Raw genomic sequence first — 25,525 nt, 5'->3', positions numbered from 1 at the left:
AGCGACGCAGCCGGCTCTGCCCGCCTCCCGGCCCAGCCGTGCCCAGCTGTGCCCAGCTGTGCCCAGCCGCCCCCGCCCGCCCTGGGCCCGGCCCCCCGCCGGGAACGCCCGCCGGCGGTACCTGCGCCCGGTGCCCCCGGCTCGCCCCGCCCCGCCCCGGCCCCTCCCCGCGCCGGGCGGCGGGGCTTGGGCGGGCCCGCAGCGCCGGTTATCTGGCCCCGCGCCGCGCTCCCCGCGCTCTCTCTCCTCCTCCTCCTCCTCCCCACCGCCGAGCCCGGGCTGCCCATCCCCTCGCTCTCGCCATGCCCAACATCGTGCTGTTCAGCGGCAGCTCCCACCACGACCTGTCCCAGCGGGTGGCGGACCGGCTCGGGCTGGAGCTGGGCAAGGTGGTCACCAAGAAGTTCAGCAACCAGGAGACCAGGTGCGTGGGGCGGGCAGCAGCAGCAGCAGCCACCGCCGTCGGCGTGCGGGAGGGCCGGCCGGCCGCGGCGCGGCGGTACCTGCGCTCGCTTCCCCGCCACACCTGCGCGGCCGGGCGCTGCTCCGCTCCGCCGCCTCCCCTGGGCGGGCCCCGCGCCGGAGCGTCCTGCTGGTGCGGGAGCCGCGCGGGCCTTGCCCCGCACAATCGCGTGGGTGGCTCCGGCCGAGTGCGGGTGCAGCCGCCGGGGCAGAGCGTGGTTAGGGGTGTCCTAAGCCCGGCGCTCCTTGCTGGCTGGCCGGGGTGCGGGCGCAGCACCGCAGCTGTCCCGGCTCGCTCGGGCTGAGCCGGCGCGGGGCCTCTTCCCCTGGGCTCGTCCCGCGGGAAGAGGGGAGTGACGGCCCCTGTCCAGGTGGCGAGCATCCTCCCGTGGGGTGAGGGCGGCATTAGCAGCCGGTAGCCTGTCGGCAGCGTGAAGGTCCTCCCCGCTGTTCGCAGAGAGTTAATTAAACGGTTGATCAGCTTTATTCCTGTGAAGATAAAATCACCTGGGTTTTATGAGTTACAGGACGTAAGTTTTGTACTTACAAAACGGTAAGCCCTGTACGTTTTTGTAAGTACATCAGTGAGCGGGTGTCAGAACGGGGTGGTGATGATGGATCACACACTTGAAAAAGAGTCTGGGTCCAGTGACGCTTGAGGATTTGTTGTGGCTGGTGTTTATTTTGCAGCAGCAACCGGTTGTCTGTGTGGTGAGCCACTTACAGCTCCTGTATGGCTCCCCTCCTTAGTGCAAGACTATTGGTCCTGCATGAGGAGAACACCTCACGTTATTGTATGGAGAACAACACTGCCTTGTTATGGCCTTGGCTTTCTCCTGAAGGTGCAGGTGTGGTAGGTTTCTGACCAGCCAAATGCAGAAAGTGACTGATCACAGTGGAAAAAATCCTGTGTGAAGCCATGAAGACAGCTTGCTCATCTTGACTGCCTGAGCTTCCTAGTGCTTTTTCTACCAATATTGCCTCTCTTTACTAGTTTGTCATCTTAGCTTTCTGACCCACCTATTTTATTTACTTGGTTTGCTATGAAGAATTTTAAAATTGAGGTGACAGATGTCTGTTCATCCCATGAGCGGGTAAGACTGTGCAACTGCATTTCTATGTAGGTGCATGAGACTAAGGTGCCCGCTGATTCTGAAACACAAGTTCCCTACCATAAGTAGCTGGCTAGTCTCTGAGGTTACTGTATATTTATTTTTATCTATTCTTGTTCTGAATCTCCCAAACAAGAGTGTTTTCATTACTTCCTGTGAAGGATTAGTATGGTGTACTCTAATATTCTTCTTACAAAGCTTGTCCTTCTATTCTGTCTATGTTTTTGCATTCTCAGTTTAATTGCTCTTGTTCTAGTTATGCTCACTGGCATTACTATAAACCCACTTCCATTGGTGTTTATGCAACCTAATGTTTGCACACTCTAACTCTTCTATTCATTCCTGATTGAATGGAGGTTTAAAACTTCTCTTAAGTCTTTCCAGCCCCATACTCACTTTTTTGCTCTTTGATCTCCTTTCTGCATGATAAAACTTAATTTGTGTATTTGATTGTATGACTTTCTTGCTAACATATGTTTAATTTTATTTAATGCTTGTTCTCTAGAGTTGCTTATCTATAGTTCTGTGGTTTGCTGTTTTAATGAGAGATTAATTGATTTAGACTTTGTCCAAGGTAGAAATTTATTTCCAAAGCTTGCATATTTAATTTTGAGGGAAGTTAATTAAATTCTAGGTATTGGGATACAATAATCTCTATCATTCAACCTTTTTTCCAGGTGTGGAATATTGGCCTCTGCCATTTAACAAGTAGGTAATGGTGACTGCAGCATGTTAGTGGTTTGGCTAATCTAGTAGTACCACTTTATTTTCTGCAGCAAGTGGGGATGTAGTGTGGTGTAGATATGAGGAGTGTATCTAATCTAAACATAATTTCTGTTTTTTGTCTGTTGCAACACTGTGAGGCTAACATTGCCTCTTTTCTGACTTTTTTTCCCCCTGAAATTAAAATGCCTTAACACTTTAAATCCTTAAGTGTTTTTTCTTTGTTCTCTTTTTTTTTAAATTCATACTTTTGAGATTCTAAAATGAAGTCCTTGTCTTTCCTTCGGCAAGAACATTTGTACATAATGTTTTAAGTAGGTCTTTGAGTTTTGTAGGCTGATATTCTTAATTCAAACAAACAGCAATAGTAATAAGAGAATTCCTCGAGAATATATTTGAAATTAAAATACAGAAAAGATTTATATTTATGTTGTAATGGTCCTTTCCTGAGGCATTAGGATTTTCAGCCTGTTTAGCAAAGGCTCTTCCTATGTGTATGTAAGCAAAAAATTTTTTTTCCTATATAAAGATAACCCAGGACAATATTTTATTTTTGTTGCATTTTTACATGTATAAACAGGTGTATTTGCATTATGAAAAACAGAATGCTAGAACCTGATAGTAAAAATGCTCAAAGAACCTTTAAACCTTCCCAGTGACACTCGGGAAAACCCCTGTGCAAACAGATAAGCCTGGGCCTGAGAGTCAACAAACTCTTGCTTTGTCAGATCTGTGAAATTAGCAACTCGCAGAGAAGATTCGGGTTTTGTAAAAAACTGTTTTGCCGTTTGCTGCATTATCTTAAACATAAATGTAAACTGTGTAAATTGACAAATGTGTTCAGCCCCAGGCTCTAGTCCTTATCAGAAGGTCATAGCTGGACACCCTTTACTTTGAGGACTGCAGTTACTCTAGCTTGCAGAATAGTGCAGAGGGAAGAGTAAATATTTTGCGTTCAGTTTCAACTCAAATGGACTTCAGGTCCCCATCCCAATCCTTAGTAGATGCAAGTGGATTTGAGGAACTGTGTACCCTGATTTTAGCCAGGTACAGGACCACAACTAATAAGCACTATGGCTAAATGGGTAGGTATGTTCCCAACTCCAGAACATTTAAAATGGGAATGGCTTCTCTTTTTAATTTATACTGAGACTGGTTTATCCTGCAATATCCCAGTTCTCTTCCGATTTAGGCATTCATCATTCACACAGGTCTTTAACTGAGAAATGCAATGTCTGTGCTAGAGGAGGTGAGGGGGAGTTGCTGGTAGACTCATCCAAGGCCAAATTTTTTCCTCCTTCCAGCTAAATTTTATGCTTTTGTTCCGCTGAGTACCAAAGTCAAGGAATCCTAACTAAAGCAGCTCCTCAATAATAACCTGGTTGTGTAAGATGACTCTTTTTTAGTATTCAAAGCTTGTGTGCTGATTAAGTGCCGGCCACAGTGTCGTGGTAGGAGCTTGAATAGCACCACCTTCTCACTTACCTGGCTAAATGTTAGGGCTGCAATGGAGGCAGTCAGTTTATCTTCTTGAATCCCCAGAAACAACCATTGTTAGCAGAGTTTGGCAGGCTGGAGGAAGAGGAAAGGAGCAGAAGCCCTTGAACAGGCATGTCTGTTGTAGCCTCAGTATCATGAACTCTGACAGACATACAAATATTAAATGCTCTTGAGTTTTTCAAAAAATTGTCTCCAAATACACTGAGATGGCATTAAATTACAGTTGATACACAGTTAAATCCTAGTGCAGGTAATTTTTGTGAGTCAGCTGATAAAAAAAAATATCTCGTTGAATGTATATCACTTCTTCAATAAATATTTTTTGTGACAATATATGGTATGTTTGCTTCTCTAAAGACTATTTCATTAAACTCTGTCCTTGTTACTCTCAAAATGGAGAAACTGGAGTCATAGGTGGCCTTCTCTTAAACATATGTGTCATGGTGGAAGAAGTTAGTGCTCCCACTGATTCCTGTGAACTTCCTTCCTTCTTCCTGTCAGATTCACTGGCTGAAGTGAGTCTGGCAGATCTTCTTGATAGATCCATGATGGAAGGGAACTGAAGTTCTGTCTGGAATATGTGAATTTAGCTGCTGCAGCTGGGTTGTTTCAGAAACACTGACTTAATTGTATGCTGTTCAGCTTTTACAGAGGAAAATACAGGTTGACTACAAAGAGATATTATCTGCTGCATGGGAAAAGCTGTGTTGTTGATATGATGGCCATTTGTTTTTAAGTAAATAAATAAAACTGGTATCTTGGACTGAAATTTAATGTTGGAAGTCAGGAAAAAATACCTGATGTTTCCTTGGAGAAATCTTACAAGGATGGATGTGAATTTCTACTTCACACAGAGGGGGGGTAATGAAAGCAGTTTGTTCCATGAAACAAATAGTTGGAAAGAAAATGGGAATAAACCTGGAAACTTTCATATCAGTGCTATATAAGCAGGGATGAACAATTTGGCACTGGGCTGTAACATGTCCCTGCTGCATCCCCTTCACCATCCTCCAGCTCTTCTACTGCAGTTGCCTCAGACAAGACCTCACTACATCTCCTGTAACCTGGTTCCTTTGGGCTCAGCCACTGTCGTGGCTCTGAGCTGCATCATCCTCCCTGGAGTAGATGGTTATAGTGTTTGCAGATCTCTAATCATGGAGTAAGCAAGCTCAGGTGATAAGCTGGTGTTAAATCAGCTGTAGGCAGTAGGGAATAGAGACATGCTGGGATGTGAAGTGACTGTTCGTATTACCCAGATGCTGAGCAAGTGATTCACAGCTGGGGTTATGCTTTGCTTGCAGCAGCAGAGGCTGCTGTTTCTTTCTATCCCTGCTTGCTTATGCTGTCTTGAGCAAGGGAAGGTTGGAGAAACAGATTTTCCCAGCTTGGTTGAAAAAGATAAAATTTGTTTCTGGATTGTATGTTGTGCATGCTTTGTTTATATAGGGAATTGAAGGTGCAAAAAATATGGCTATTTATCACATCTTTAATTGCTTTGAATCAGAAAAGGTCCAAAAATGCTTCAAACCTTGTATTTTGAGTCTTCCACTTTTACTCAGTTTGCTGTATACTGTACACTTTTAAAATTGATACTAAATGCTTGAAAGCTAAGAACAAAAAAATTACCTGTGTGGATAATAGCTGACAATCCCACATGTCCTTAGCTGCAGAGTTTGGTACTCAGCCTTTGAAGGCTCTCTGCCTGTCCTCAGGCTTGTTAGACCTTCATTTCCAAATTTTTGAGAGTTCCTTTTGGACTACATGTGACTCAACCCAGAGCTGCTCAAATGAAGGTGCATTCCTCTTGTGGTGGCAGGCTGTGTGCCAGAGTGGAGTGTAAGAAGCTATTTCCCATCTTGTGGTACCCACAAGTGCCCACCATTAGGACAGGGCAGTTGTGAATTAAGATCTTGTTAGGGGTTGCTCTTGGAGCTGTTAGTCAAAGTGGAAGAGCTCATGGTGCCAGAAAATATGGGACTCCTATAGACTTAAAATTAACTCTGGCATTGCATTGGTTCTTTGTGGCTTCAGGCTTTGCTGGGACCTGCTTTGTTGTATAACATCACAACAGTTGAAATATTTGCACAGTAAGTTGGAGATCTCATGTTAAAAGACTTAACTCTGCAAAATGTGTTTCCAAAAGTAAGAGGTCAAACACACCCCTCAGATTAGTGCTTTCCATTGGCTGGGTTTCAGTGAACTGCCAATTCAGCATTTGGATTTTTTAATCACTTTGGAGATATTGATTTGTTTTTCACATTGCATGAGGACTCTAGACCTTAAGTTTTGACCTCTTCTCTGGTTATTAAAAGTGCCTGATTTTGAGTTTTGCTTAATGGACGCTTCAGCCATTTAAATACATTTGTAATCTATGTGGGTTTTGAGCCTTATCCTTAATTTGTGGTCGTTAGTCTGTCCAGTTTTCTACTTGTTAAATTGACCTCTCAAATCAACCTTTGCAAGATGAAGGCAGACACCAACACTCAAAACTGGATTTCATCATCTGCTGTATCTTTCCCAGCTACAGCCTAGTGCTTATGGATTCCAATCAACCGGCTCAAAATGAATTACTTTTTTGGGCTATTAACTTCTATATTTTTGTGCTTTAAAACACAGTTGTGTGGTGTCAGAGCTTTTAATGTATGCGTTCTGTTGACTCTTCTTGAACGAGAAGTTTAAATAAACTGTGTTACTAAATAGCTGAATTTGATTAAATTGCATAAAACAAACAGAGCTTGTAATCTTGAGGCAAGAGCTTGGTCTTGTGTCCTTCCTCTGTGTTCTCAGCATGACAAATTGTTTAAATAACCCCCAAACAGTTAATTAGGTCATGATCTAGGTGGTCTAAGTGGAATTTGGGAGTAATGTTAATAAGGTGGCTGTCACAAAGTTTGGCTGCTGTTAGCTTAGCTTTCTCCAAAAGATATATTAGAGGTACAATACTGCAGATACCTGGGACTGTAGTTTTTAGACTCTTATTGTTTGCCTCTTTATAGCTGAATGTTAAAAAAGGTAAAAAAATCCCCCAAACTAAGAAAGAATGGAAAAAAAACCCCTGAAGCTACCAAACAAAACGGCAACAACAACAAAAAGACCCAGCACGCCTCCAATGTGGTCAGTGCGGTCAGTGTCTGATGGAATAGTTTGCAACACGACTGATTCTCTTTTACTCTGGGGTTTGATGAAGGTAAAATGGGCAGCTGTGTGTCTGTTGGTTGAGTCTACACAATACCTCTCAATTCCAGTCTTTGAAAAGGTAGACAATAAGACGTGCTGATCTGTTGCACAGCTGTCTCCAGTTGATTGGGAGATCTTTGGGTGATAATTACATTATGCTATTCTCTGGTACCTTTAGCTGGCTGACTCCTGAGTGCTATGCAAGTATTAATTGAAGCTTGATTTAGTTTAGTTTGCACTTAACATCTGTGTCTACTAGAAAAGGTATTACTATATACGCATATACACAGACAATAACGTTTCTGTGTGCCAAATAAGCATGTCATTCTGGACTGAAAAGCATAACCAAAACTTTTTCAAATGCACTGAGAGAGAAAGTAGTAGCATTTTTGTTTTCTAAGTTGTTTACAAGAAGAAAAAGTTATTGCTAGCCCAAGGTCATTGAAAAATGGAAGCAGCATCACTTCAGGTCCACTGTATTAACCAGGTCTATATTTATCTTGAAATATATTCCCTGACTTTCTGAAACCTGTAATTTCTTAAAGGTGTGCTTAGAAATGGCTGCTTTTTAAAGGAGTAAAGCAACTCCAAGTGTTGTAATTCAGTGTTCTTTGTGTATATAATGAACAATAATATTGTGTATTTTTTCACTCAGTATTTTCATAATACATGTGTCTATGAAACTAGTGGTTACTTTTTTTGCCAAGCACTGAAATCATATTCTGCCCTCCTTTGTCACTTCCAATAATGTTCTCCTCTGAAAGTTTATGGCGTTTCTTAGTCTTTTTCTACTTTTTTTTCCTCCTTTGTAATGGCTCCTATGTTAATGCCCAGTTCTGGAGTGTAACCTGGGTTGAAAGAGGTGCCCTAGAGCTTTTTTGCATGTGGTGGTTTTCTTTTTTGGACCTATTCCAAAGGTGTGGTATGTGACAACACTTATTATTAAGCAGGTCTGTGTATGTGCAGAGTCAAGTGGCAATTATCATTTTTCAGAGCTCTCATAATAATGACCATGAATCTGTAAGGATGATTGAGGCTGTGTCCATAAACTAGTGGGTAGATGCATTTCTCAGAGCTGGAGAAATGTTCAGAAGCAATGACAGGTTTCCCAAGTTATTTATTTAGCTTTGTACATTCTTTTGGGAAGTGGAACTCTGATGTTCCAACACCAGAACTGTTTTTGGTAGGGTTTCTGATTAAGCCTGTGGAATATATTTAGGGTCTTGATGGAGTTGTTACGCTGATCAAAACTACTTCAGCTCCAAAAAGGCAAACAAACCAAGAAAATATTTTGATCCAAACAGTTTTCTCTGAACAGCTCTATTCTGTTGATCAGAAACTTGGGAAGTAACAGTTTTATGACCAAAAATTGTGGGTTTGTGCTATGGAGAAAGCCTCTAATAGTTTTTATGGGTTAACACCGTCATATCTGCAGATGGCATTGTCTCTGAGCAGCTCTGTCCTTCCAGAGATCCTGGATGATTTGCTTTTTGACCTTAAGAAATCCTCCTAGTAGGGAAAAAAATGTATTTGGCTAAGGAAAAAAATGAAGATAGGGTCTTTTTCAAGCTTGTTTGGGACTGTGGAGGAGTCAAATAGGGGTGCTGAGAGTATGGACTCCCCTATCTTGATGGTAATAAATCAACTGTTTGCATACCATTAAGATGTTTTTAAGCAGTAAATTCCTTTCTGTATTTTGTAGCTACAGAAAACTAAGGAGTCTTACACAGCACCTTGAAATCTGATAAATCAAAGTTGTTTGGGCAGTGTCTAGAACAAGCTTCAGCATTGAAGGACCCATCAAATTATTCTACCCACATCTGGGCCATTTGGATAGTTTTCAGCTAGAAGCTTTTGCTTATTTGTGTCTTGGGTAAAGAGGCAATCCTCTAAATTGGGGCCCAAGGTCTTTTATTGTTTAGTAATTAAGACTAACTTAGTAAAGCATGGATTTGAAGGTCTGATCACGTCATTATTTAGGAAGTCTGTATGTTTCTTGTACTTTGTGGATGGATTCAGGGGAAAAAAATTGAAGGTTAGTCTGCTGGTTTTATGTATAAGTTTTGGAGAAACAGGTGTGGTAAGTTAGTGTGATTCAGCAGTAGATTTTTCTTGCTCAGGTTCAGATTGAAAAAGACTCCACATTTGAGTGACTTGTTTTAATTTTCCAGTATAATTATAAGCTGTACTTAATTTTTGAGTTCTGTGGTGTTAGCAGTGGTCAGTGCCAGAATTTGCCTTGAAATCTTTGGGTGAATAAAATAACTTTAATATGATCGTAAGGAACCAAAGTGTGTAAGCACAGCTAGAGCAAATAACTGACAAAACATGAGAGCTGTTTAGTCATGGTGAGCTGTTGATGAGCAGCTCTCTTAGCTTTACTCTAAGATATTATTAAAAACAATAATAATAATACTTGAACAGCATAGTGTAAATTTTAACCTGACTTCTGGTTTTGATGTGTAGTTACTTCTCCAAAATGCAATAGTTTTTTGACATCAGTAACATCTTAATTATCATAGAAAAATGGTTGCCATTTTTAAGGAGGTGCTTTAATGTAGGTATTATTTAATGCTCTAAAGTTGACTTTGATTCTGTACTAATCTAGGCTATTCTTTAAATGAAGGATGGCAAGGTCACAGGATATACAAGCCAAATTAAAAAAAGCAGTATCAAATTTTATAACAATGTGAGCTGCATGAGTGCTATAGCGATGATTACATGTTGGTTGGCACTGACCTTATAAAGACCATATTTTAGGCTGAAGTGAATTTTGGCCTTGCTTAGTAGACACTGTGTCAAGGGGACACTTATCCAAATTACAGTAAAAAAAATAATCTAAATGGGCATAAACCTATGAAAGTTTGTTAAAATGTTTTTGTTTTTTTTATTCTTTATTAATGCTTTTCCAGTAATTCAGGTATTTAAATGGTCCTCTCTTTCTCTTTCAGTGTAGAGATTGGTGAAAGTGTGAGAGGAGAAGATGTGTATATCATCCAGAGTGGCTGTGGAGAAATAAACGACAACTTAATGGAGCTGCTCATCATGATCAATGCTTGCAAGATTGCATCATCCTCCAGAGTGACGGCTGTAATTCCATGTTTTCCGTATGCCAGGCAAGATAAGAAAGACAAGGTAGGTAAGAACTGTAATTTTAGAAGGCTTTTTTTTTTTTAGCTTGTTTACTTGAAAGTTTTGGAGATGAAACATTGTCACAAAAATTCAACTGACATCACATATTTGCTTTTTTATTATTTTTTTAAATGTTCATTTATATTGTCTATAGAGGAATGGAGACAATAAATTATTTTTTGCTTGTGTTTCGATAATTGACACTCCTTCAGTTTTTAGAGGTACACTCTGTGTGTGTGTTATCTTGTAGGATACTCTGCTAGCAGACCTTACCTTATGGGACTGTTTTTCCTGCCTTTTCTAGCTTTTTTTTTTCCCTCACATCTATATATATGTGAAGTGAATACACCCTTTTAAACATTTTAATTTCGTGGAATTAAATCCCAAATTTGAAGTGCTGTAACCCCTATGTCGGTAGGTTTTACCCTAAATAGTTAAGCAGAGAGCCAAATGGAAGGAACGGATTAAATCTTCAATGCATAACAGTAATTAATAAAAACATTATTTTATGCTTCGAGACAGATTTTTTAAAAAGGTTGTATATCTGTGATAATTGATGCAGACCAAAAATTGTATGGAAACCCCCAAAATACTTTTTTGATTCTGTTGCCCTTCTCCTGAATTTGGTCTGCCACAGAGTTTGATTTATATATATATATATAAAAAAAAATAAAAAACCAAGACTTTTCCATCTCTACTAAATATGCAGAAAACTTCTAATATGTTATGTGAACGTTACTGTTACCTACATTCACTTGGACAGAACAAGAATAAATGTAGATTTGGCTTTTAAGATGGGATTGCATTGGTTGTCTTTCTGGAAAATTGCCCCTCTTTGATACTACCCATAAATGGACTGGTCCCTCCTTTCACTTTGAACATCAAACAGACCATCCTGAAAGCCTTCTGCTGTTCCTTACCTTCTTATATATAAAACATGACAGGACTGAGAAGTAATGAAGAATCTAAAAGTAATAGCAGATGTTAGAAAATATGTAATGATCAGCCTGTTATGTCTTAGAATGACACTAAATACAAAAAAAGTTATTTTTCAATTGTGTTCATTCTTTAATTGCAGGGTCTCTAACACCATGCAAACAATATCAAGACATACTTGGTATACTTCCAAAAGCAGGTTTCAGCAACTACATAGTAGATCCCTATTCTTTGCCTCCATCTTTTGGAACTTCATTTTTGTGGTGTTTTGTATTGAATTATGTTTTCCCTTGATCAGGAGAGCTGAGATACTTGTTTCTATCAAAGGAGCTTGACAGGGAAATAGTAAACATTGTTGAAAGGGAAGGAAGGCATCTCGGTATATTTTGATTTCCAAATTAATACTGGAAAATTCTGCTAGACCATCCTGTAAGTTCTTCGTGTGAGAAAAGGATGAGTCTGTCCCAAGTTTTCCATGCATTGAGCTTACCAAAATCCATGTGGCAGACTTCCAAGAGACACCCACAGTGTGGGGGCCCAACATGCCACCCAGGAGCATTTTGTCTTTTAGAAATGCCATTTGAAGGTGGGCAGCCTAGGAAAGTTATTTTAACAGGGATTTTGAGTGTTTTTCTAGACTGTTCTCTGGATGTCAGAGTTCTCCTGGAGTTCTAGGCAAGCCATTTATTTTTATTTAACCTCTGTTTTGCAATTGAGAAAATGTTTGCCATCTTTGGTCAGTAACCTTGGTAGTTAACCTCCATGTTGCAAAATGAGTTATAATGCACTTGTCAATATTGGGCAGCTTATTGACAGGGAGATCTTTCTTCCTGTTGTTGGATTGCATCATGTCACTTCATCTTTGACCCACGTTGAATGTACAAGCTTTGTACACTGCCTGAAGTGCCAGTAAAGTGCCAGCCATTTTCTTCCTATAATTATACAAAGATTTTTTTTTTCCTCGCTGGTGAAAGATACTGTTGTAATTTGCTTGCCTATGAACTGAAGCAGTAAAATCTTTACTAGCTGGATGCTGTTTTCTGGTTTTAACTTAAGGTGTTGACTTTAATGCATAAGTAACTACATAGACTGAGTTCTTGCTGTTTGAAATAACTGTATTCTTCATGCCTTTGTTGCAGTTATGGTTGCTGAGAATAATGGAAGTGCTCTTGATTTATTTATTAAAGGAAAGGACCTTGCAATAAAAAAAAAAATCACAGTTTGAACAAGGCCTGTGTAGTCTACTCTGGAAATTTTAGCGCTTAACCTGGGCTAGCTTTTAAATGAGAAACAGGTTTTGAAAAAGACAGGCTTGCTGAGTATCCTAGAAAAGCTGATAAATTTAGATGCAAACAAGAACTACCATAAAATTGATACACAAGCTACCAAATTTATAATTAGCTCAGGTGTATCTGTGCTTTGTCCATTGTTCCATTTATATATCTTCTAATTAGGCTAACTTTCCAAGCTATAGGCAGGACACATTTTTATGTAGGATGCTGCAGAGATGCCTTTGAGATAAGTTAGAAGTAGAGTGACAGGTGAGTTTGGTGTTCTACAGCTCATGTAACTTTGTTTTTTTGATTTGTAGAAGGGGTCCGTGGAGCGTTGGGTAGGTATCTTTATTTTTTTAATCTAACGCTATGCATTTCCACTAATATGGCCTTAAAGGGTGAAACTTACTGGGTTACATTATGTATAACTGGGAACATTTTCAGTTTCACTTCTTGAGTTCAGTTGTGTTTCACCTAGGCCATGACAGTAATTCTGTGGAATAATTTGGTACTAGAAAACTCCTACCTTGAAGTTTAAAAAATTATCTGGATGTTCAAGATAATGGCTGTCAACTTCTGAAGCTTCAAAGCATATCTCATTTTTTAAACAATAAATTTAGCTAATGCATTAGTGAACACTTGGTATCCATACACATCACAACTGGCTTTCTTGGAAGTGAAAGTACCAGTTATAAATCTTTGGGATTTTTTTTATTTGCATTTTTTTGTCCAGCATGCATGTGATGCATTTTGAGCAAGACAATGTAATAAGATGCTTAAAGGCAACAGAGCTTTAATCTCGATGGACAACTTTTACTTTCAGCTATTTGTCCTTGCATACTTACTCCTGTGAGGTTGTTAGCTTTGTGGATTTCCTTCTGCCCCTTGTAATTGTAAGAATTGTGAATATATCTGTAATGCATCACAAAGGAAGAAATAATTATGTATTTTGTTATATATAAGCAGGGAATTTGCTTAGGAACTAAAAACTCATTGTTTTGGGTTTTTTTTACAATTTAATTTCTGTACATAATGTAATGTTGTGTTTCACAATAATAATCCTGAAACTAATTTCAAATTGTGTCAAAGCATGAACAATTAATAAATACTGTGAATGTCTGTGTGTTCTTGTCTCTCTGATCACAAGCAAGCCTTACAAAACTCCAAGATAAAGAAAAACTTGAGTTCTCATCTACCTTTGTCATTCAAGTTTCTGAATAATGAGGCCAGGTTATCTGAGGTTCCCATGAATATGCTTCCTTTGATTTTTAAAATTTTCTATTTGGATCGTATTGTAGCACAAAACCTATTTTCTGTGCAAGTCGTCAAATCTTAAAACCTTTTGAGCATGTCGTATGTTTTTTTCCAATGCATAATTTTCTATAAAGGAAACTGTCAGATAGCTGCAAGCTTCATTTTTCTCAATCTCCTACTATCCCATTCTTGAGAAACAGCTATGGGTGTCTGGCTGTCTTTCCTTCCAAGATCCTCTGTCCACCAACACATAGGCAATCTGTGATGTGTGCTTGTCTGCTAGAACAAGTTACCTAGTGGTAAAATCTTCAAGTTTTTCCTCTGGGAAGGGAGCCTGCAAGGTCAAGGAGAAGAGGTACCAACTGGTAATGTATACATTAGTATTTGACAGAGGAACGTATTTTGGTTTTTTTATGATGAAGATAAAAGGAAGGTATTCTGGGTTTTGTTTTGTTTTTTTATGGAGATACTTAGGATATTGACACGTGAGGCAAGCTAAGTGGTATTCACATTGAACAGAAACGGGGAGGGGGAAGCAAAATTCAGTATGACAGATGCAATGGAATTTGTAAATGACATTCTGGGAAGAATGTAATTTGCCTTTAACAGCTAGCCAGAACTAGTTACTTGTTTCTACCAGAGGGGGTGGTCCTAGTTTGCCGTCTTCTTTTCCCTTCTCTTTCGATTGGGCTGCTTAATCTGGCTGCTGTAAGTTCAGATGAGTCCTGGTGTGCAGGACAAGGAAAATGGTGAAAGTGTATAGCCTGGGAAGAAGGGAAGGGACAAGCAGGGGAGCAAACCTCTTGTTTCAACATCACCTGAAGTCCAGTTTAGCTGTAGCTTCAAACTATATATTACAAAGATATTATAAGACAGTAAGTCTTTGTTTTATTAGATGTTGCCAGACATCCAAAATTACTTTGAAGCCCAGCTTAAAAATGTTAGTTTATAATGCCAAGATGATCTGAAATGGTCAGGAACTTGAATGGCACAAACAAAACGTTTCCTACTAATAACAGAAGTAGCCAGAAAGCTTTTGCTGAGTCAGGCCTTTACAAAGCTGAACTGAAATGACGAGCAAGCATCGTCCTCAGTAATGGGAAAATTATCTGTACTGAAGCACTAGTGATAGCAAACTCTTATGGAAGCTATACACATTTGAATTGCAGAGATCTAGGGGAGTGCTAACTGTTGTGTATCTTCTCTGTATCTTACGCAGACCAAATGGTGGTGATATTCTTTAAAACATAAACAAAAGGGATGGCTTTCAAAATGAAAAATTTTTGTAATGATGATAAACTTGAACCAGCCATAAGAGACTGCAATGTCTCCATTTCTTTTCTAGAAGTATGCTGGCAATCTACAGGTTAAAACAGACAAATGCTAATTTCCACTTAAATTAGCAAAAGTTTTGAGGAAGATACAAGCTCTTTGATATGAAGCAGACAGAAAAGCATCCAGGCTGAATTGGTGGTGGTTCCTACCAAAAAGGTTGTGCCCATGAGCATCAATAGAGGGAGAGCAGAGATATTCCATGTGTATGGGCTGAAGGGAGAGGAGGTTCTTAGGCAACTAAGTGGTGCTGCTTGGTAGAGGTGTAGCAGGAGGGAACACTGTGCCAGCAAAAAAACCAATCTGATAGTGAGATGAAACCTCTGAATTGGAGTTCAGCCTTCAGGCTAGTGTTATTGGCAGCTATTAGCTGTATTTAAAGACTGGCAAAAAGAAAACAGAAGGTTTTGTGAAGTATTTCTGTTACAGGGAAAGTTGTCTAGGGTGACAGCTTTTTTCAGAGCTTGAAAAAAAATCTGAAGAAACTTTGGAGTTGCTAAAAAAAAGTGAGATATCCTTCTGTCATGATTTTTTCATATTCTGTTTTTTAATGTTGCTGTTTGTTCTGTATCTTTGTAACTTTTTTAAAAATACTTGACATTGGCACTAACTTCCTAATAAGATTTTTTGCTGCTCTTTTGTTCTTCCCACTTCTGTTGGTTGTTTTTGTTTTTTCATCCTCCCTCCTTCTGTCCCTTTTGGGAATTCTTGGCCCCAAATTGCATCTAACAATTAAGCATGAATTAGCAAAAAAAAAAAAAAATAAAAATAAACAGGCCAGGGTAGAGAACCCTGCCAGCATAGACCTGTTACAAACTTTACTGTATCATGAAGAAATGCTTGATACTAAATTTTTTTTAAAGCACTGTTTTCAAAAGTTGGCTTCACTCTGCCTTCAATCTTTGTTTTTGGCAATATTTTTGGGAACAGGATAGTTGCTTGAGAGTTTGATGTTAATGTAGGGTAGTGGCTTACAGAAATGGAGATTGTCAGTCTGCTATGGAAAAGGTAGCTGAAAGTTTTAAATGGAAGAACTGAAAAATAATATCACCAATTTTATCTACTTGTTGGTCTAATTGCTACAAAGCAATATTAGGCAGACTATAAACTGATTTAGATATTCATAAATGTTTTGCTGAGTTTCAAAAAGCTCATAACAAGATTAGCTATTGACGGGCCAGTTTGACTAAAGTTCTGGTGCTCTTCATATCTAGAGTCCAAGTATTCTAAAAGGAAAAAAAAACAACAATAAAATAAGCCAATTTTCTGACTCCTTGCATCTAGTAATCTTTTTAAAATGCAAACATTTGTGCTTTATTCCTCAGAGTCGTGCTCCAATCTCTGCAAAACTTGTTGCCAACATGCTATCAGTTGCAGGGGCTGACCACATCATCACCATGGATTTGCATGCTTCTCAGATCCAGGTAACTATCAGTTTTTGCTGACTGGCTAGGGGCTTTACTAAATTAATGTGGAAGTCTAATACTAATTTTGGGGTTTTTCCTTATTACTTTGAAAGGCTAGGTACAGCAATAAAATTCTCAGGGTTTGGAGAAACTTACTATCTGTTTCTAATGAAATTCCCTTTTTGAAACAGACCAGCCTTGATTTTTTTATGATGTAATTTTGCAGGCATTTTGAATACTTGTCATTGGACTCTTTAGTGGATTTACCAAGTCTAGTGCAAGAGCTTCCAGAATATAAAACATACTGGTTTGGGGGAAGTTCTCTTCATCTTGGCCTGGACAGATGATACAGTATTGCCCTAGGTAGAGTTTTGTTGTTACAGCCAAGGGATCAATTAAGAGAAGTGGAGGTGGACACTAACAGCTCTCAGCTGGTTTACTAATGAATCCAGCAAATCACAAAACTCTTATCAAACACAGAGCAGATGTTGTAATTCTTGAGTACCTAATTTCAGGACACCTTGTTTTTTCTAGATACTAACTTTTCTTGTTATTATACAAATAAAAAGCCAGTTGCATTTGTGATCTAACACAGATTTCTTGTAATTACAAATTGCACAAATAGATTCAATTTCTGGAGTTTAGTAATACTAACTTGAATCTTCCACATACTGAAATGCTGCTGTTCACGTCAAGCAGTTGAAATTTATGGAGGTTGTGTATTACTACTCACTGGATATTTTGAGAGCTTTTCACAAGCATAAATTCACTTGAATGCCTGAAACTGACCTTTCCTGATTTTTATGTGCCTTAACAGCAGTTCTTAATTACTCTTGGGTGAGATTTTTAGAGACCTTAATATTTGTCTGATTTCCACTGCATTTGAAGGTAATAGCAGAGGGCAGAATTAGGCCGGTGTAAAATACTAATTAGAGTTGTAATATGAAAGGCAAAGGCTTGATTCTTGCCCTATGTCTTTGTTCTTGCTAAGTCATAAAAATATATTCACGAAAATCTTTTTCTCTTTCGGACTAGGGTTTCTTTGACATTCCAGTAGATAACCTGTATGCAGAACCTGCAGTGCTTCAGTGGATTAAAGAGAACATTTTGGAGTGGAGAAACTGTATCATAGTCTCACCTGATGCAGGTGGTGCAAAAAGGTATGATACAAGCCTAAAACTATTAGTTTTCCATATAGTTAGTGGTTGATGCACTAGGTTGTCTAGTTCTCTTTTTTTTTTCTTCAATGAATTGTGCAAGACATAGGGCCAATCACTGTTAATCCAACTGCATTGTAAAAACAGAATAACTAGTTCTTTCCATGTTGTTCATGCTTGAAAACATCCAGGAGCTTTCTATACTCTAAAGAAAATCTTTTTCTCTCTCCCTGCATATGGCCTCTTTAGCTGAATCCCTCTACAGGAGGGAAGAGACTTTTCCTGCTGCTTGCTTCTTTAGTCCAGTTGCTGCACCTCTTCCTGCTTCGCTCTGGAATTGCCTAAGTTTCCCTTCTCTATCAAAGCAAATGGCCTATCCCCACTGTACCTGGCGACATTTAGGTAAGAGCTTGCTTGAGTCATGTTTCTTTTTTCTTATAGATACTGCATTCCAGCTGCAAAACTTCTCACCCCAAGTTGTGCACTGTGAATACTAGAGAAGGGGAGCAAAATTTTGTTTTGAGTATCCAAAGGTGAAAATAGAGAAGGTAGTTTGCTGGAGTGTTTCTTCATTTGCAGCTTGCATTACTCATTCAGTAGACTATTTTTCCTTTGCTATCCATTGGGTATAAAGTAATACAAAAGCTCACAAGCATGCCAGCTTGTGAGATGATAAAGCATTGCCATTGAGGCAAAATGCTTGTTCTCAAGCTTTATTAATGATGCTGCTGCTACAAAACTGAATGGGAACACAGACAAATGAAGCAAGAATCCTGAAAGCCTGTAGTTATTTCAATGTTTGGAATGCAGTATGGGGAAAAATGTGAAAGACTGGCATAATATAATTTTAATTGAAGTCCTTGGGTCTGTTCTGAATGTTCATGTTCTATTAATAAAAAGAAAATAAGACTGATTAGAAGTCCATCGTTGTTCGTGCTTAGATTAACCAAGTCGAAGATGTGAAGAATATAAACTTTAGAAAGCATTCTAAAGTTCAGATTACTTAGTCAATTGCATGTCTTTGTTAATTCCTATCTGAACACTGTTGTTTTCACAGTTGTTTTTTTACACAAAATACAGCTTTTGCTTAGAATTCAAGTCAGAAAGCATTTTTTGCCTCTAGCAAATATTTTTATATTCTCAAGTTGATAATGAGAGTTTATTTTTTGAGGACTCTCACTGTATTTAACTGTATTTAACAATGATAGTCTGACTTTTGTACCTTTCTGTTGTAATGCAACGAAGCAGTTGCTGGTGAAGTAGGAGATGTTGCTTTCAATAAATTCACAGCTTCTTCATATCCAGTAGTGTAAAGAGAATTATTTTGCCATTCTGTTTAAGACATGTAGATCTTCAATATAATACTCGGGTTAATGAAAAGTTCATAGAATGTAAAGAAAGTTTGTATTTAAAATTTTAAATCTGTAGGCGTTAAAGAAATTTAGAAATAGTAGTAGCAGTAAATGGAGATTCCTTCATATTTAAGCAGTAAAGAAGCAAAACTGTGTTCTCTATTAAAACTGTGTATGTTAATAACCTTGTTAACAATATTCAGAAAAGACAGGCTACAAGGTTGCACCAGCATAAGCATATGAGCACCAGAAAAAAGCATAGTATTGTTTTTTCTGTGTCTTTATACCTAGCAGCTCTGGTATATTAAAAAACCTGAAAAAAGCAATTGGAAGTCTGTAAGAAATTCAGTTTGTTCTTGGAGGTTTGTCTGGCCACCAGAGGTCACCCTGAATAGTTGTAAGCAAGATATATTGCTAAGGGAATTGGTAACAAATTAAGCTGCTTGATTACTAGTCAAGTACTGCTGAAAGAATTATTAATCACTGTTAACTTGTGTGTTTTTTTTCCTTTGGTTTGGTTTCTCATTGCTGCAATGGTATTTTCAGTTAGGATGTTAAAGTGCAGGCTGCTCTAGGCTTAGAATTGAGGTTACCTCCACTTTATATTATCTAGTATGACTAGGTATTGTAGCAGCTTAGTAAGAGCTTGTGAATAGCTGAAATGTTTTCAAAGCCAGGTACTCAATGACAGCAAACCAAAGTTAATTCAATTAAAAAATCAGTTTCTGGAGTATAGCTGAAGACTCTTTGGTCGTATTTATTTAGCAGTGACTTAAGCTTGCCCTTTACCTGTCTTATTACTTGCAAGAGTTTGTGCTGCAGTAACTTGAAAGGCAAGGAACATAAAAACTATGTTCTATGGCATGCATTCGTCTGTTCTTTCTTTTAAAATAATTCTCTAAATGTGATGTATTTCTTCCTGTAACTTAGGGTTACTTCAATCGCTGACAGACTGAATGTGGAATTTGCTCTCATTCATAAGGAAAGAAAGAAGGCAAATGAAGTGGACAGAATGGTCTTGGTTGGTGATGTGAAAGACAGAGTTGCAATTCTTGTCGATGATATGGCTGATACATGTGGCACAATATGTCATGCAGCAGACAAGTAAGTATTATTAGGAACTGTCCCACTGTCTTGTACTTTAACCTGCAGGTAGCCAATGAACACAGTTGCCACGTGCTGCATGCTTATAACCCAACCTGTTCCCTGTAGCATGAAGTCACTCTGATCCTTCAGTCTATACATCACAGTCCTGTGGTCAAGATGTGTCCTTTAGAAAATGGAATTGAAGAAATATTTACAGAAATACATTATTTAAAAAGAGAACAGAATAAATAAAAAGTTATATAACTTGGAAGGGACTTGGGCCATCTAGTGTATTTGTCAGTTCCAAGGCAGAAATGAGCTAGAAAATCATTTGCTTCTCAAACCTCAACATGAAGCCTTTCTACTCTCTAGATAAAGCTTTACTAGATTTAACATTGCAAAGTATTTTCTCTCCAGTGTTCAATGCATGTTTAATCTTTAATGTACATCTTCAGTATCAATCTGCTTGTCTTTTTAATCTAGGGAGGTGAGAGTACGTTCTCCTGTCTTTTTTCTGGAAGTTAGTTGAAGAATGTTCTCATTGCCCCCTAGATTAAGTAACTTCAGTTTGTTCAGTCTTTCCATATGGTTTCTAGACTTCTGCGCTGTTGTTGATGCCCTCTGGATTCTTCTCAGTTGGTCTGCTTCTTGAAATGGAGCATGTGAATGTAGACCCATGATCTTAACTGAAGCTCTAGCAGTGCTCAGTAGAAAGCATTACTGTACGGTTTTCCTGCTGACTTTATGCTGCTGCATTTCAGGGTAGCAGTAGCGTTTTTTTCCACAGAAGTTGGCATTACAGATGGCACTGAACTTTGGTAATGTCTCTAGCCCTTAAAACAAAATGGCTGATTCTAAAAATTAATAGTTGTTCCTCTTGATGTAGCTTCACAACTTAATACTTATGGCAGTAACTCTAGTTTCAAAATTGTCTTGACAAATTTGAGAAAAGGACTGAAATTCATTAAGAACAAATGTGGCATATTACAGTTGAGCAATACTAAATTAAAGGACTCCTGCCTGTCCACTCATATCCAAACATGTGCTGCCAACTTTGGTTTGGAAAGTCAAAGGCTACAGTCTGAACTTGGCCAGAGTCCTGAGGTTTTAAATCTTCTGTTCAAAGATCTTACACTTTGATATTTTTTTATAGCAAAGCTTACTACCATGTGGTTGTAAGTAGTGCACACTGGAAGTGGGAAGTAACTACTGAAGAAAGAGACAGAAATACTTTTAAATTTATGTTGCTGAACATTTACTGTATTATTGCTATTCCGGGATGCAGTCCTTTCTAAAGTTAATCTCAGCTGAGAGCACTTTGAATTTATCCCTGTTCTGTAGACACTATGAGAGTATCAAGTATTCTTACCTCCAAAAAAGGCCATGTGGTACTTCCTGCCTGACTCTATTTTAACTACAGGATTGTTTTGGTTAGAAAAGACCTTTAAAATCAGAGTCCAACTGTTGACCTAACACTGTTGAACCCACCACTCAACCATTTATCTAAGCACCACATCTGCCAGTCTTTTAAATACCTCCAGGGATGGCAACTCAGCTACTTCCCTGGGAATCCTATTCCAGTGCCTGACTTCCCTTTCAGTGAAGAATTTTTCCCTAATATCCAATCTAAACCTCTTCTGGCACAACTTGAGGTAATCAAGAAACTTTCAATCTTATCTGCAGTGTTCACAAACAAAGATGATTATGCATGAGTGATGCTGCCTTATATCATGTTCTTGGCATGATGAAGTGCTTTTCATTAATACCAAATCTAGATGAGATGTACTTTGTGCTTAATTAGACTTGCTCACCAAAACACTTTTTAGACTTCTTTTTGTCTCAGCAACCTGGAGGCGTATCAAGCAGATCAACTAAGGAATGTGTTTTCAGGTACAGCTGATGAGGTTGCTGAAGTACAAACTTGAGTACACACAGTACACACTTGCCCTGTCACAGTGCACCCTCCTTGTAGTTTGTAGCTACTAAATGTAGTGCTGAGTACGATGAGAAAACTTTTATTCTGTTGAGTCATTCACAAAGAGAAGTTTTTTTTCTTATCTTACTGTGGTTATGCTCTGATGTGATAAAATAACATTCTTCAGGGCCTCAGTGCTTAAGACTAGAAAAGCAGCTAAGATATAGCTGAACATCTGGAGGCAGAGAGGCCAGTCAAAACCAAATTAAGAGATTCTATCTCATTCACAGGGTGTTGTAGTTCTTTGATTTATACTTTGTTTTTTCTCCTGTGATGCATCGTTTCATTGTGTGGTTGGATCAGCAGCATGTCTTCCCACAACCTTGCAGTTAAGTTAGGCTTTTAATCATTAACATTTCTCCTTCCTCAGAAACTCTTTCCAAGCAGAATTGTTTTAATTGCAAATGAAAGTAAAGGTGGACAATAATGGAGGCACAACAGAGTTGTGAATATTGCCACCCAACCTTCTTGATTTTTGCCTGATTATGATGGAAAACTTGTACTAAAATTCAGTTGTATGTTGTGCTGATATGGTCAAAAGTACTGCATTTTAAATTATTCGCACTGCTACTGATAAATATTGATAAACACAAATACAGGCTGGGCAGAGAATGGATTGAGAGCAGCCGTGCAGAGGAATAGTACTTGGGAGTATTGGGGATGAAAAGCTCAATATGAGCCAGCAATGTGCATTTGTTGCCTACAAAGCCAGTCGTGTCCTGGGCTGTATAAAAAGCAGTATGGCCAGCAGGTCATCAAGGGAGGTGATTCTCCCCCTCTGCTCTCGTGAGACCCCCACTGGAGTATTGTGTCCACGTCTGAAGGCCCCAAAATAAGAAGGACGTGGAGCTCCTGGGGACAGTTCAGAGGAGGGCCATGAAGATAATCAGAGGGCTGCAGCACATCTCCAGTGATGACACTGAGGGAGATGGGGTGGTTCAGCCTAGAGAAGAGAAGGCTCTAGGGAGACCTTATAGCAGCCTTCCAGTACCTGAAGGGGCTAGAGGAAAGCTGGGGAAGGACTTTTTACATGGACTTGTAAAGGGGATGAGGGGGAATGGCTTTAAACTGGAAGAGGGGGTAGATTTAGGTTAGACATTATGAGGAAATTCTTTAGTGTGAGGGTGATGAGACACTGGAACATGTTGCCCAGAGAGGTTGTGGTTGCCCTCCATACCTGGAAGTGTTCAAAAGGCATGTTGGATGGGGCTCTGAGCAACCTGATCTAGTGGGAGGTGTCCTTGCCCATGCAGGGGGGTTGGAACTAGATCATGTTTAAGGTCCCTTCCAACACAAACCATTCTGTAATTCTATTTAATAAGCAGTTTTTAATATTTTTGAGACTTACACAAATAAGTTTAACATAATCAGAATTATTTTGTAGTTATTTGTATCTCTGTCGCTTCCTGGAGGAATTTGTGTGTAAAACTTATTTCAGAAATTTGTATAGAATGTATTCGACAGAGTTTTGTATCCAGCTTCATCTATAGCTGTGTTTGTAAACATGCATATAGCATTTTCCCTTCATGTTCTACAGGTTAGTATCTGCTGGAGCTACTAAAGTTTATGCCATTCTTACTCATGGCATCTTTTCTGGTCCTGCAATTTCTCGGATTAATAATGCATCATTTGAGGCTGTCGTGGTAACTAATACAATCCCCCAAGAAGAGAAAATGAAACATTGCCCAAAAATCCAGGTACAGTGGTGTTTGCATCATCTGTTTTAACTTGGGATTTGTGTTTTACTGTTCACTGGTTCTAGGATTTGTGCCTTGAGGAAAATACTGTTCTAAAATACATTGTGCAGCTTTGCTGTTTGCAGCACATCTTGCTAAAACATGCCAAAGAACTGTTTTAAGTGGATTCGAGTAGTACAATACAGTATTGCAAAATATTTGATATTTGCAACAGATTGTGTGCCTGACTGTGATAGAGGGGCAAATGTAAAATTGGCTGGGTTTTTGGTTTCTCGTTGATATTAATGATAAAATATTTATATGTAGAGACTTAACTAATGATGCTATTGTAGCTGCCACAGAAACATAAGATGATTTCATAATTTTTTGTAAAATACACTGATGAAAATGCTCCATATAACAATAACATGTTTCTTATAAAAAAACAAACTGAAAATACAAAGCTGATGTATGTTAATAGCTTTTACATTAGTTTGTTCTGGGAAGTCATGTGTCCCTTTTGGAGTTTTTCCTTCATACAGAGTGGAGGGAAGCGTGAAAGGTTGGGTTTTAATGCAACATTGACTTTTTAAAAAGCTTCAGATGTATTTGCTATTTATTTAAACAAGGCAAGGACTTGAAGGTGCAACTCCCTTACAGTGTTGTGTCAAGGGGACACTGCCATCTAATGGCTGGAATAGCCTCTTTTTTTGCAACATGCCATGTGCCAGAAGTCTGCACTCATAGGCCTGTGCAGCGGTCTTATTCAATGCTTTCTTACTCAATTTTTGAGTATGTGTTTTGTATTACTGTTGTTCTTTTGTATGTGTTAATTACCTAATGCTTTCATGTTGTTTTATTTCCTAGAAAGAGGCAACAGAGCACAATGGTAAATTGAATGTTTGTAAACTGTATTGTTTATTGTTCTTGGCATCCCATAGAATCTTCTTGATTTTTCTTTCAGTTTATTGACATTTCCATGATCCTGGCTGAGGCAATTCGAAGGACACACAATGGTGAATCTGTGTCTTACCTGTTCAGTCACGTCCCCTTGTAACGGCAGGAGACTGCATCTTTGCAAAAGTCCCTTCAGCTAGCACTGTTGTTTTTAACAATATCTCAACCACAAGAAATTTGTACCTTTGTACAATTTCAGAGCTTATATGTTTAATTATTATATTTGTCTTATAATTACAGTTTTTTCTCTGTAAATGGGCAATAAATCTCCATCTTGCAGAAACTATGAATTCCCTTGAGAATTTGGAAGTCTTGTGTGTTGTGTATGTGCCTATCCTCACTTTGCATCAAACTGCTGCTTCAGATATGTTTTTCTAGACAGAACTACATACTGTATCTAGAATTGAAATGGAAGTATGCGTGTAAGATCATTTTCTGTGTTAAACTAAATGCTGCAGGCTTGGGTATTTTGTATCTATTCATCTGTCAGGCAAGCAGCTCTTGGGTTTTGTTTTGTTACGCTTAACTACCACGAACAGTATTTTGTATGCCCTAACAGAATGTAAACTTCCTGTTAATTTTGAGCAACTGTTGCCACATCCATAGTATTAACTGTTTCATACACTTCGTGTTCTCTTTTCCACAATTATATATGTGGCTGCTGCTTTCTTTTGTAAAGTTCTCATTACATTAAATCATTTGCTTAACATCTCTTCTTATTAGTTACTGACTTCTGCTGCAAGATTAATGTTTCAGTATTCCTGGGATTATTAATTTAATGTGTTGCAATAATAAGGACCAACATTTAATCTCTTACCAGTGTGTTTTAAATTTCATTTTTCCTTGTAGTTTTTGACATGCCTTGATTGTGATCATATGAATAAATTCATAGCAGTTTTCCTGTTATTAGTGTAAAGCTTCACTATGCAAAGTTCAAACAAAATTTAAACACATTTGTATTTATACAAGCTGGTCTCTACCCACTTTTACTTGATTAAAAAGTATTTGAAAATA

General features: G+C 38.7%; 1 protein-coding gene across 3 annotated transcripts; it reads left to right on the top strand.

Moving 5' to 3' along the window:
• The first annotated feature begins 240 nt into the window (after positions 1-240).
• Positions 241-25,525, top strand: PRPS2 (phosphoribosyl pyrophosphate synthetase 2). 3 transcript variants are annotated; one of them, XM_051608843.1, is made up of 8 exons: positions 241-424; positions 9,926-10,109; positions 12,634-12,654; positions 16,228-16,326; positions 17,344-17,468; positions 19,748-19,921; positions 23,416-23,575; positions 24,519-25,525. In XM_051608843.1, the coding sequence occupies exons 1-8, from the start codon at positions 303-305 to the stop codon at positions 24,609-24,611; spliced, it is 978 nt and encodes a 325-aa protein (XP_051464803.1). In that variant the 5' UTR covers positions 241-302; the 3' UTR covers positions 24,612-25,525. The 3 variants fall into 3 exon arrangements, with proteins under 3 accessions (XP_051464803.1, XP_051464804.1, XP_051464805.1); XM_051608845.1 differs by lacking the exon at positions 241-424 and adding an exon at positions 1,519-1,556; XM_051608844.1 differs by lacking the exon at positions 12,634-12,654.

The sequence above is a fragment of the Apus apus genome, chromosome 1, assembly GCF_020740795.1.
Source record: "Apus apus isolate bApuApu2 chromosome 1, bApuApu2.pri.cur, whole genome shotgun sequence".
NCBI lineage: Eukaryota > Metazoa > Chordata > Aves > Apodiformes > Apodidae > Apus > Apus apus.
The sequence above is the reverse complement of the archived record's forward strand: the minus strand, read 5'-3'. Positions and strand labels throughout refer to the sequence as shown.

Bases quoted from the DNA above. Each gene is read 5' to 3' on its own strand.
- PRPS2 (XM_051608843.1), top strand. From the start codon at position 303: ATGCCCAACATCGTGCTGTTCAGCGGCAGCTCCCACCACGACCTGTCC. The intron at 19,922-23,415 runs GTAAGTATTATT...CATGTTCTACAG, and splicing joins ATATGTCATGCAGCAGACAA to GTTAGTATCTGCTGGAGCTA. The intron at 23,576-24,518 runs GTACAGTGGTGT...TTTTTCTTTCAG, and splicing joins AACATTGCCCAAAAATCCAG to TTTATTGACATTTCCATGAT.